The sequence below is a fragment of the Tyto alba genome, unplaced genomic scaffold (assembly GCF_018691265.1).
Source record: "Tyto alba isolate M040663 unplaced genomic scaffold, T.alba_DEE_v4.0 Super-Scaffold_6, whole genome shotgun sequence".
Taxonomy (NCBI): Eukaryota; Metazoa; Chordata; class Aves; order Strigiformes; family Tytonidae; genus Tyto; species Tyto alba.
Genome location: NW_024881327.1, coordinates 16,377,041 through 16,388,536, shown reverse-complemented (window position 1 = coordinate 16,388,536; position 11,496 = coordinate 16,377,041). Strand labels below are relative to the sequence as shown.

At 40.1% G+C, this 11,496-nt stretch overlaps 1 protein-coding gene across 6 annotated transcripts in view; it reads left to right on the top strand.

Annotated features, from left to right (window-relative positions):
- The first annotated feature begins 1,710 nt into the window (after window positions 1-1,710).
- The window catches only part of LOC104365638 (sodium/hydrogen exchanger 9B2), a 26,728-nt gene continuing 16,942 nt past the window's right edge, over window positions 1,711-11,496 (top strand). For 5 of the 6 annotated variants that reach the window (XM_042807566.1, XM_042807567.1, XM_042807564.1 and 2 more), the window contains exons 1-4: window positions 4,162-4,504; window positions 6,045-6,228; window positions 7,702-7,872; window positions 10,644-10,786. In XM_042807566.1, coding sequence (XP_042663500.1) covers window positions 4,382-4,504; window positions 6,045-6,228; window positions 7,702-7,872; window positions 10,644-10,786 — 621 coding nt within the window. In that variant the 5' untranslated portion in view covers window positions 4,162-4,381. Of the gene's footprint in view, window positions 1,900-4,161; window positions 4,505-6,044; window positions 6,229-7,701; window positions 7,873-10,643; window positions 10,787-11,496 lie in introns of those variants that run through there. The other variant, XM_042807565.1, reaches the window with a different exon arrangement.

The following is an 11,496-nucleotide window of genomic DNA, read 5'->3' as shown; positions in this document are numbered from 1 at the left end:
ACAATATTAGCTGAAGCACTGACATCAATCATTCAATTTCAAAGATAATGGAACATGTCTAGTTAAAATCAGGCTTCTTATTTTAAAATTGTAAGTAAATGTAACTTTTACAAATGAAAAAGTATTGTGGATCTTGGCTCCCTTGGGCTTATTATGGGTTTAACTTTTAATCATGGTTGGAGCGTTCTGATCTTGCATAGTTTGTTTGTGGGGGTTTGAGTATCTAGTATTTCAATGACATGACCCTGGCAGCCAAGCAGGATCAAGCTGAGACAGAAATCCAAAGTTAGGCAAAATTGTTCCACCAGTGGTCACTGATGTAAATTCAAGTGTTAAAAGTTCAGGCTGGCAGGATACTGTTTCAGTGGTTTCTGAGTTTAAGATGAAGACCAAAGTCCTTCCTGTGTAGTAGGTGTAGAAGGCTTACCTTAAGAGTATCTCCCCACTGCAGTAACATGGGCAACTTGCACTGTGTATTCTGAAAATATAATTAAGAATCTGAGAAAAAAATCATTATACTTATTGCATATTGATTAGTTCACATTTCCAAGCTCACCAGTGATTGTAACATACAGATGCTGCTCAGAAATGGTGCTTTTTTTTATCAAAGCACTCCTGCAAGACAAGAAGGTATTATCTGCTTTTTACATTGCACTAAAAGCACAGATGTGGATTTTTCAGTGGTAGTTTGAGAAGGTGGTGGACCGGGGAGGGGGGGAGAAATATCAGTGGAGGTTGCTGTCTCTTGCCTTATTAGCAATGCTTTTAATGGGTGTTGTTAACAGCTGCAACTCTGAAATGTGTGCTAATTGATGTCTAGGGCTCTTCCAGACTTGCTGGAATTATTAAAGGCAAATGCTGCTTAATGCTCTTCTGACCTCTCAAGGCCCTGGTCTGTTTTTCATTGAACTGGGTAATTCTGTTTGGTTTTGCTTCCATACCAGTGATAATCTGAAGAAAGGTTTTTTGACTTTATTGATTCTAGGTCAAACTTTTTTCTTGGGGGGAGGAGGGAAGAGACTTTCCTGATTCAGAGTTCTTCTGGAAAATTTAATCTGATCAAAAGCTTTTTTCTCACAGATTTGTAGTCAGTTTAATTCAGGGTAATTCTACTAGGAATACCGTAGCACTGTGGTGCATCTGAATATGCTTTCACCTGCACCCAGCGCTTGCAAAATGAGGTTGAGAGAGAAGGTCTGGCTCCTGCCTTCCTGTACGCTAAGAGATGAGGTGGATACACTTGATTCCCTCAAGAAGTAGAAATGGCGTGATGAGAACAGCGCAACTATGCCCATTTGTTTTGTTTGGGGTTTTATGTGCCATGTACCCAGAGCAGAAAAACTAGTGCTCCCTACCCTAACCCCCCACCTGCAGTGCTGCAGCCTGGGTAAGAGGGGTGCGTGTAGCTTCCCCGCGTCCCTTCCCACGCCCACAGGAACGGCGACCTTTTTAATGGGTGCAGGGTGCAAGGAAATGCCCTGGGCAGCAGAAGGCTGCCTCGGTGAGACACAAAAAAAAATCCCCTTCCCCCTCATTTCTCGCCCTCCTGGGTGCTGTGGGCTCAGGGCCGGTCCGTTGCTCACCCGCCTCCCCCTCCCCGCCCCCCCCGACACCTGGCTGACAGCTGCGATCGCAGCCGCCCCTCACGCCGCCATCGCCCCGCAGCGACCCAGGCGGCGCCGGGGACGCCCTTTCGCTCTTCCCAAACTCCAGACGGAGTTTTTTTTGTTGCCGTCTGGGCGCGGCTGGGGCTCTGGAGGGACGGGCTGTGGCACCGGAGGAGGAGCCGGAGCTGCCGCTGGCGGGAGCGGGTGGTCAGCTCCAGCCCCGGGGCCGAGGGGGCCGGTTCCCGCCGGTGGGCGCCCGGCCCCGCCACCGGGGCTGTTGGCGGCAGGAGAGGTAACGGGGCGGGCGGCGAGCTGCGGGGGGAGGCCGGGAAGGAGGCTGCGTCAGGGCTTGCTTCTTGGGGATGAGGATGGGCGTGGTTGGGGTTGTCCTGTTATTTATTTTAATATTATTATGGCGCTGGTTGTGGTATTTCGGTTGTATTCCTTTCTGTACTATGTGTGAACAAAGCAGAACCTTGACAGCAGGGCAGTGGAGCTGATACCGTGGGCATGCACATGCTGCCCCTGTCAGTCATCTTTTCAGCTCTCCCTCTCTTTTCTCCTCTTTACCCCTTAAAAACAAGTAAAATGAGAGGATCTAATACAAACCTTTTTTGTTTCAAAATAAGGAGCGTATACTTTGCAGGGAGGTACTAAAATAAGTGCTACTGTCTGGTTTCCATGTGATTTCTGAATTGCTGATTTTGTTTGTTTAGGGGGTGATGTTTAGAAAACAAACCCACAAAAAAAAAAATAATTCCAAAACAAACAAACAAATACCATGAACCCAAAAAAGCTCCACTCTGATGTGAGTAAACTACTCACTTTGGTCTCATTAATCCAACTGGCCATGTCTTGAAAATAGCAGTATCAAGAACCTAACAGAGTAAAAGACCTGTCACAAAACAAGTAAGGACAGCGCCTGCGCTATCAGACTCTTCCTTCACATCTTGAAACCACTCCTACTAAGCAGAACATCCAACCTCCTCGCTTAGTCTTTTCTTTCCTATGTGCTACTTTGAACACTGCGTTCAGGAGCTGAAGGTGAGGTGGACTTGGGTTTCTCAGAAGCACTAACATATTTTGCGTCAATAGCTACGTGACCTTGAGAACTGGGATGTTGCCCGTGCAAAGGTGGATGGAGAGCAATGCCCTTCTGTTGCTTACTCACATGGACCCCTTTCAGAATGACTAGATTAAGTACGTATACCCTGGGGAAGTGGTGGAAGGAGGGAGGCACAGGTAGGCTGCTGATAGGTTTCTGTTCCAGTTAGTAGACTGGCATTGGTGGATTCCTAGCCCTGATGAAAGGATGAACAATTCTATGGAAGAAAACGCCAGAAGTGTCACTTATTTCAGTAAAAAACTTTGAGACCACAATTACTTTGTTCCACAAGTGGTAGCTATACATACAGAAAAGCATTGGAATTTGAGTAGATAAACACTTTACATTTAAAGAGGAAAGAAAGCAAAACTATTACCTTAGAACACACTGAACGCATTTGCTTATGGCTCTGTATTATTCTCCCTGCCTTGGCTCTATCTCTAGCCAGTTTCATATCAGAACAGCTCAAACAAAACCACCCAGATATTTATAATAGCCCCTGTCTTTGTTCATGGCATCAATCTTTCTCAAATATCAAACATATCATAATAGACTGAAGGCTTGGTAATTGTGAGAATCAGCTCTCTGACTTGCTTTCAGCAATTTAGCAAGAAAGGAATTTCTTGGCTCAAAAATTCCAGCTTGAGTAGTGTTTTACAGGGCCAGAACCAGACTTAAAGGAAACGCTGTTAGCATTGAAATGTAGCTGGTGGATAATATATGCACACCTTTGCTGTAACAGAGAAGACCAGTAGCAAGCCTTGTTTTCAGATATGCACATGCGACTCTTGCTGGCGCAGACTTATGAAACTACAGTAAATATTCACACCAAAAGAATTCTGACATACAGAACTGTACACTGCCATATTTCCTGTTAGCATCTATAGAACAAGTAGACCAGTTAAACTGAGTAAATACAATGATAATTACCCACAAACAACTTGGGCCTTCTTTCCCACTCTGAGAAGTATCTCCAGGAGATAAAAGCAATAAAAAAGAGCTATGTTTTATCAGCCTCACCCGAATCTAGAGTGCAAGTTGTACACAGTCTCAATCTTTATTCTAACAGGCATCTTCTGTTTCTTAGATATTCAGTCAGTGTGTTCGTGAATAGTGACACCTGACACAACTGTGTTCTTGAAAATTCCTCTGAAAATCAAGTTGGATCTGGTCAGGTTTAAGTTAAGGCAAAACTGTCCCCTTGTGTGTATGCTTTAGGAACTATAGTTGTTCTTAGCTTTATGAAATGGTCACTTGCACTGCCATGCACGCAGGGCCTGTGACCCTTTTAGAACTAATGGTCCCGATATGTGGTGTTGACAGCAAATAACCTTTATCTTGTGCTGCTAGGAGGCACAAAATATATATATATATATATATAAAAAACAGAGATACTTTTAAGGGGGAAATAACAGGTTAGTACAGATGACCATGATTCTGAAACTCTGATTTTTTAATTTTATTTTTTAGTGCTTGACTTTGTAAGCTTAATACTGTTCTGTTATTTTCTGTCTCTTGTTCTTACATACAGCATACGTAGGCTTGCAAAAAACATTAAATTCCAAATTGGACTGTGAGAGTTTTTTCACCTGATCTCCAAGGAAGGAGACAACATAACTTAGAAATCTTCTATCTGGAAAATAGTATTATTTGCTTCTCTAACTTTTCTATGTTTACTGCTTTCCTTAGGCTTTCAACAATGGTAAAGGAGGATACTGTAAATGACAGTGAAGACTCTGCGCCATCAGTATGTGAGAGAAATGGCATGATTCCCATGCATGAGCAAAGTGAGGTAATTAATTTGGATCTCAGAGTATAATTCTAGTCAGAGGTAACCCTCCTTTTTCTTTCCTTTTTCTTCCTACATCTGTTAAAATCCCTCCATCTGAAGGGAATACAAAGAGAAATCTCCTTAGTGGAAATTTCTTACAGTTAACAACTGTTCAGTTTTTAAAAGTCTGTAGTATGTCGGATTTCTGGAAATCAGTGGTTGCAACTTCAGCTTGAATTGGAAAATGCATCAGTGTATGTTTTACAATCAGCCATGGAAGAGAATTACATGGACTTAAGATTGCTTCTTTGCTTTCAAACTGTGCCTATCGGTCCACTTGATGAAAGTTGTTCATGCATGTCTTCCTTTTCTTATCTAGTAAAAATAATAAACCCCAGTTTTAAAGTTCTGTGTGGATATTTCCAGTTTTCTTGGAAACCTCTATGGCTTTAAAAAAACATATGCAGTAAATGCAAGTAAGAATTCAATTCTTATCATAAAATGCACTTTAGAGTAAACATATAGTATTGACTATAAAGGTAAGTACTGTATGGTGTATTTTTATGCACTTGGGTAGCTGGTGATCACAGAATCACAGGGTAGATAACTACACGCTGAAAGCTCACAAGATTTGTGTTCCAACTGTGACTCTGAGTAAGGGAGATATATATGAAGAGAGAGAGAGATGAGACAGAAAAATTATCAGAAATGTGGAACTATTACTGGAGGAGTGCCAAACCACAGTATAGGCAAGAATTCCATGCCCATGCTATGACAATGAGCTGACATGAAGGTGAATAATCATAAGGGAAGGTAGATGATTAACTTACCAAAATAAGGACTCTAAAATGAAGTGAGACACATAGCCAAAAATGGTCAAAATGTGCTTTGGTTATGAATATGGATAAATAGATGAATCAGTATAAGAGAACAGATTGAAGGAACCATTCTTCAAGGAAATAACTCCCTGGGTAGTATTTCTCCATCTCTACCTTGACTTGCCAGCTTGAGCTTTCCAGCAATGGATCATGTGAGTACTGCTTGCACTGGCCAGCTGTTCAGTTTCTTTCATCTTTGTCTAATCCTAGATAGATTTTGTTATTTTGGTTCAAGGCTTTGCAGCAGAAGTTATTGAGGAGTTATACTAAAGACAGCATCCCAGTGGAATGATGCTAGTCATTAACTGTATTGTGGAATCCTGCCTGGAAGCAGAACCTTACAAAATTGCAGAAAATATTAGTAACTATTTAGCTTGTATACAAGACAAGCTGAACCTGGCCTGTTAATGTTTCTTCATCAAATATGCTGATACTGTTGCTGTGAATGGGTGTTGTTTGTATTGGGACAGGAGTCTTGTCGTTTGCAAATAAAAAGGCAGATGTCCCGCAGTCTCTCATATACAGTCCTTTGTGCCATCTGAAAACAAACACGTAACCAAAAGTCCCCAATTTACTCTAAAGTTGTTAATGTAATCATCTGTAGACAGTGTGGACCTAGTGCATCACAGCTGATTTCAGGTCTTGTACACTACTTCTGAGAGAGTCTCATTGTTTTCATTCAGGAGGGACCAACAGTGGATGCCAAAGTTACTGGTGGGAATATACAAACAGAAGAAACTGCTCTTTTGAATCATTTTGCTCAGCAACCTCCGGAACCAGTAGCAGGGCCTTCAGTACCTGCAAGAACATGGAGGCAAATATTTACTTGCCCTCCTCAGGGTTTACTGGCCCAAACAGTGACAAATGGTATGTAATAAAAATTAAAGTGCAAAATGGCAAATGAAGTACTTCTTTCTCTGGACATGATGATATCTGTCCATTGTCCTTGAAAATACTGAAAGGAAATAGCTATGTTTTTCATATCATGCTTTTGTTTCAGTGTTTTAGCAGAAGAAAAATAAATAAGGTGAAACAAAGATTTGAATGTATAGGTTTTGTTCCTCCATCCTCTCTTCTGTGTTTAACCTGGTAGGTATGTTTTTGCATTGCAAATTGTTTTCGTCAGAAGAAAGACCTCCTGAATCTCATCTTGGTAGTTAGTTTTGGTACGAGAGCATTAAGTTGATTATAAAACAGTGGTATGTTTGTCATGCCGGATGGATTTTTGTTGAATTAAGACAACAAATATGAGACTTTGCAGTGATGCCTTCTTTTGTTCCTTAATACCCAAGGGTTGCTAGGCCAAGGATCCTAAGTATAAGGCCAGCTGACCCATTCTGTTTAAGATTTGCCGTACACTGAAGGCTCACAGAAGAGAATGCCTGGCTAACCGGTTATTTCAGACTTTTCCTAGCAGAAGACATTTCCTGTGGCTTTGACTGCTTCCACAGCGTCTGTTCTCTCTCACTTGGCTTTTGTGTTTGGAAATATACTGGTCTTCCCTTTGCCACCTGTCACCCTCAAATAAGATTAAGAAAAATCCAATCTGCAAATGTAATATATTTTCTTATAATTATGAGAAGAGAGGTTTATTCAACACATTTTTTCCCTCTCCTTCAGTCTTCTGCTTTTATGTCTATGCATGCCTGTTCTTGCTGGATAACAGTAGGGACAGATTTGGGAGCCCAGAAAGAGCATAATATTTTCACATATTTTATAATATTTTCACTTAACCTTCTCTAATGTTTTCCTCCTTCATAATTTTTTTTCCTTGCATATTATCCCTCTTTGATTGCTGTATTAAGGGAAGTGTCTGTATTGCTTCAGGCTGTCCAGAGACATGAACTTCTTCAAATTTTTTTCTCCAGGGATATCAATATATTGCACAAGCACATCCAGCCAAAAAATTATACTTAAATTCTTTTAAAAATTAGACTACAGATTAGGCTGTACAGCAGCAGGTTCTTACTGCAGTTCTGAAATAGCTGAAGGAAGATAAGCAAATGTAAGGTAAGTTAGTGAAAGTCTTTGCTTTAAGTTTGGGACCTGTTAAGTGCTTTCTGCAGTGGCCCAAGACTCACTTCATACTTTTTGGTCCCTAATGGTGTTTCTGTTACCATTTTTAAAAGTATCTTAGCATCTAAAAAATCAGAACATCGGTTTAGGGAGCATCAAAGGTGAAAAACATTGTTATGATTAAACTAATCTTTAAGGTAAGTGATTTTATTTCTGAAAGTAATGTTACCTTTTTCATTAGTAGAAAACCAAATGTCATCTAATGGCAAAAAGAAGTTGTCCCTGAGAGATGATTAAATATGAATATTTCTTGTTTTGTTCCAGTTGCAACAGTGGTCCTGGTTTGGGCTGTGGTTTGGTCCATCACTGGGACTGAGTGTCTCCCAGGTGGAAATTTGTTTGGAATTCTGTTTCTTTATTTTTTTGCTGTCATTGGAGGTAAAATTTTTGGATTCATTAAAATACGAACACTACCCCCTGTCCCTGCTCTTCTGGGTAAGATATCCTTCCTTTTTTACTTCCTGCATATTTGTATTGTTTAATCTGTCATGTTGTATCGGCGCTCTAGGGGTGTTTGCATTGGGAACAGACAGACTGCATCATGCTCAAAATCTGTAGCTTTTCCAAGTGACTTTTACCTGGTCCTCTCCGAGAAGGTGCAAAATTCCCCAAACTGTCTCAGGTGAAATTGCCTGTATGTTATTAAGGCGCTCAATTCTCTAGGGGACAGAGAACTGTATACCTACAGATGCAAAGTTTACTGTCCTTCAGTTCCCTCTGTCACAGTTACTTAACATTTGGGTTTAATACCACAAGACAGAAGCCTTAATCTAGACCTACTGTTACAGTAGAATAATTAATTCATAAGGAAATTATTGCTGAGGTGTTTTGCATGTATCTTGCACAATGAAAATGTTTTCCAAAGAAAACACTACAGGAATTCCCAGCTACTGGTAATCCAGATCAATTTATTTCTTTTTCCTTTATCTCAAGGTAACTGAAACCTGAGGAAATAAATTTACCACAAGGAATAATTCTCTGAAGAGAGTTATTTTGAATCAACCATAACATTGTTTTTCATATCAGCATCTTATTTTATTTTACATAAACATGCAAAATAGACATGGGAGATGAAAATTCCGTTGATTCTGACATCATCAGAACCTCTTCAGACTTCTTTCCTAGAGGAGGTTTTGGTTAGATCAGTACAATATTGCAAAGTGCTGTGGTGTCAACAAAGTTGAAAAATGAAGCTCCAGGTTCTTCTCACCTGCTGTATACTGCCCCCTTACTATGCTTAGCACGTAAAGGAGTAAAGCTGCTGACAGACAGTAGAACTTCATGGCAGAGTGGGCTACATATATCTGCCTGTAGTGCAGGGATGTGATTTTGTAACCTGCATAGCCGGTGGAGTGCCTCACGCAGTAGCACTGCTTACCGAGGGGCTAGATAGCTTCATAAAAGGCTCTGTCCAGGCAGCATGCGCCTTCTTGCACCACTTAGTTTCACGAGCAAGACAAAATTCAAATGAGAGGGCGGGAAATTTTGCATATAGCATGCATGCCTGCAATAATATACAAGTACAGAATGTAACACACAGGGAATCTGCTGTTTCTAAGTAAACAGCCCCCTTAAACAAAACCAAACCAAACCAAAAACCAACAAACAAAAAACCTCCAACTTTCTGACCATTTGGATTCTGCTTTCTTTTAATTACATCTGTATCTAAGAATTATGAGTTGAGCATGAAACTGCTTGTCGGACAGGTAGTACTGAGCAACAGAAACTTAAGCATGACAGCACATGTCTGTTGAGTTGGAGTTCATTGTTCAGATCCCCAGTCTGAGAAAAATTGGAGACATCTACGAGTCAGAAGAAGAGATAGACAGTGTCTTTGACTATTCTTTTTTACACTAACAATACAAATCTTGTACTCTTACATGCCTTTAATCCACTTGTGCTAGGTGCAGTAGAGTGTAATGTGGCTAGCTGAGCACTTACGCACATTATAGTGAGCCTCTCTCTCATGAAAAAAGGAGTGAAATTGCTCCTGAAACAATCGCATAGTGTATTTTAGGTATACATTGCACAGAGGTTTCTGCAGCAGGCAGCATGGAGCAGAACAGTGAAGCTATCCCTTGAGGTGGAGTTTTTTTGCTTTTCTAAGTAGATTTCTGGATCAGGGTAGCTCCAGTGACTTGGACCTCATGCAGACATTGCAAAGAGCATGTGATCATTATGCTAGCCTGATAGAAATGTCGTGAGATACCACATATTAATTATGCTACTTTTTTTTTTTCTGGGAGGTGGTGGGAAGAACAATGTCTGAAAGTTTAGTGTGTTCTAGGACAGATTAAGTCCACAGCCAAGGCTCACACCAAGCGAGGACCAACCTAAGCACAGTGTTTGTTTACTTTTTCTCTTTTTTTGGTTTCCTGTTTCTTAAGAAGACTAATACACATTTTTGTGGCATAATTTTATCCTTGAATCATCAGGACCTACAATGAATCTCTGCAGATCTATATTTAAATTCAACTTTACTGTACTTTTCTGTATCCTTCCAGAACAACAGTTCCAATAGATTTGCAGGAAATCTCCGATTAGACAGTTTTGCTAATATTTGCAAAAGGTTGGATCTTGTAGGTAGCTCAAATAGAGGATAAGACCAAGTTCCTGATTTATTCCCTCTTTTTTCCCCCTCTGCATAGGAGTCATATTGCCAGAGCATTTTGAAATGTCTAAGTTAGCCCATGATTAGCTGTTTTAGATTGTATTTCCCAGTGAATTCAGCATTATGGCTCCTGTAATACCTGCATTTCTTACACCTAATAAGATTTTTAACAATTTCCACCTTCTGAGATAAATACGTGATATTAGGTTATCTTCCTCTTTTCATGTTAAAACAAGCTAACAAGAAAAATATCTTTAAGAATGCAGAGGTGTCTTTGTGTATGATAAGTATGACCTGCACCTGGTGAACAAAGCTGAATTATGTTGACTTGCACTAAAGCTACATGTCAGCATCCTGTGGGTTTATTCATTGGCGACGTGGTGTGTTCTTAGGCCATTTTCATTGGTTTAAACATGTCTCTGTTTCAATGCCTCAGTCCCCATTGTTGAAACATGGCTAATAATTCAGAACAGGAATTGTTTCTTTGTCTCTCATAAACACAAAATATGTTGTCTATTTTTAACAATGCTGTGCAAGGTTTTCTCATGCAGTAAAACGAATTCATTTGACAGGAGCTTATTTGCTTGCATTTAAGGGATGCTGCTTGCTGGCTTCCTAATCCGAAATACCCCGTTCATTAGTGACATTGTCCAGATAAACCTACGCTGGTCTGTAGCACTGAGGAATATTGCTCTGTCAATTATCTTGACCCGAGCGGGACTTGGCCTGGATCCAAAGGTATGACACCAGCCGTTTGTGAGGCAAAGTATACAACAGCCTGCAAAAAAAACCCTGAATAATTTGTTTTGTTAACAATATTGAACTGTTGAGTCTTAGAGGATCTGAAAATTAGATCATTACAGAAAGCAAAGTTTCTATTGTATAGTCACGTGTATGTTAATATTGGCAGTTGGATTTGTGGAGTAGATGAACAATCCCCAAAATACCTGAAGAAAAGTGATTTTATGACTATTTTCCCCTTGCCTTAAAGAAATTTCCTGAATTTTATGAGCAAAACATCTTTAGGATATGTGCTCCGTCATGGTCTGTCAGGAAGAGTTTATATTCCCCGACAAACTCCCTGTCAGTTTACACTGACAAACTAAAACAAGTAATGGAAGGAATCCCCAATCCTTGAAAGAGAATGTTCCTTGTGTTGGCAAAAATAAAAAAAAAACCCTCACCTAACCAAAAAATCCAAACCTGTGTGTCTTTTTCACTTTTTTAATTTCTTTTTTTTTTTTTTAGTCTTTGCCATTTTAATGCAAGTATATTAATTGCAAGGATGAGTCTTGCTGCACTACAGAAACAATGCTTCCCATCACAATGAAGCCCGTAATGCTCCTGTGTACAAAAAAATAGTCTTCCTCTGCACACTGTGAAAGGTGATGGTCCATAAATTAATGAAGGCAAGGTTTTGCTTGATCAAAAATAATCTGAAATAAAGC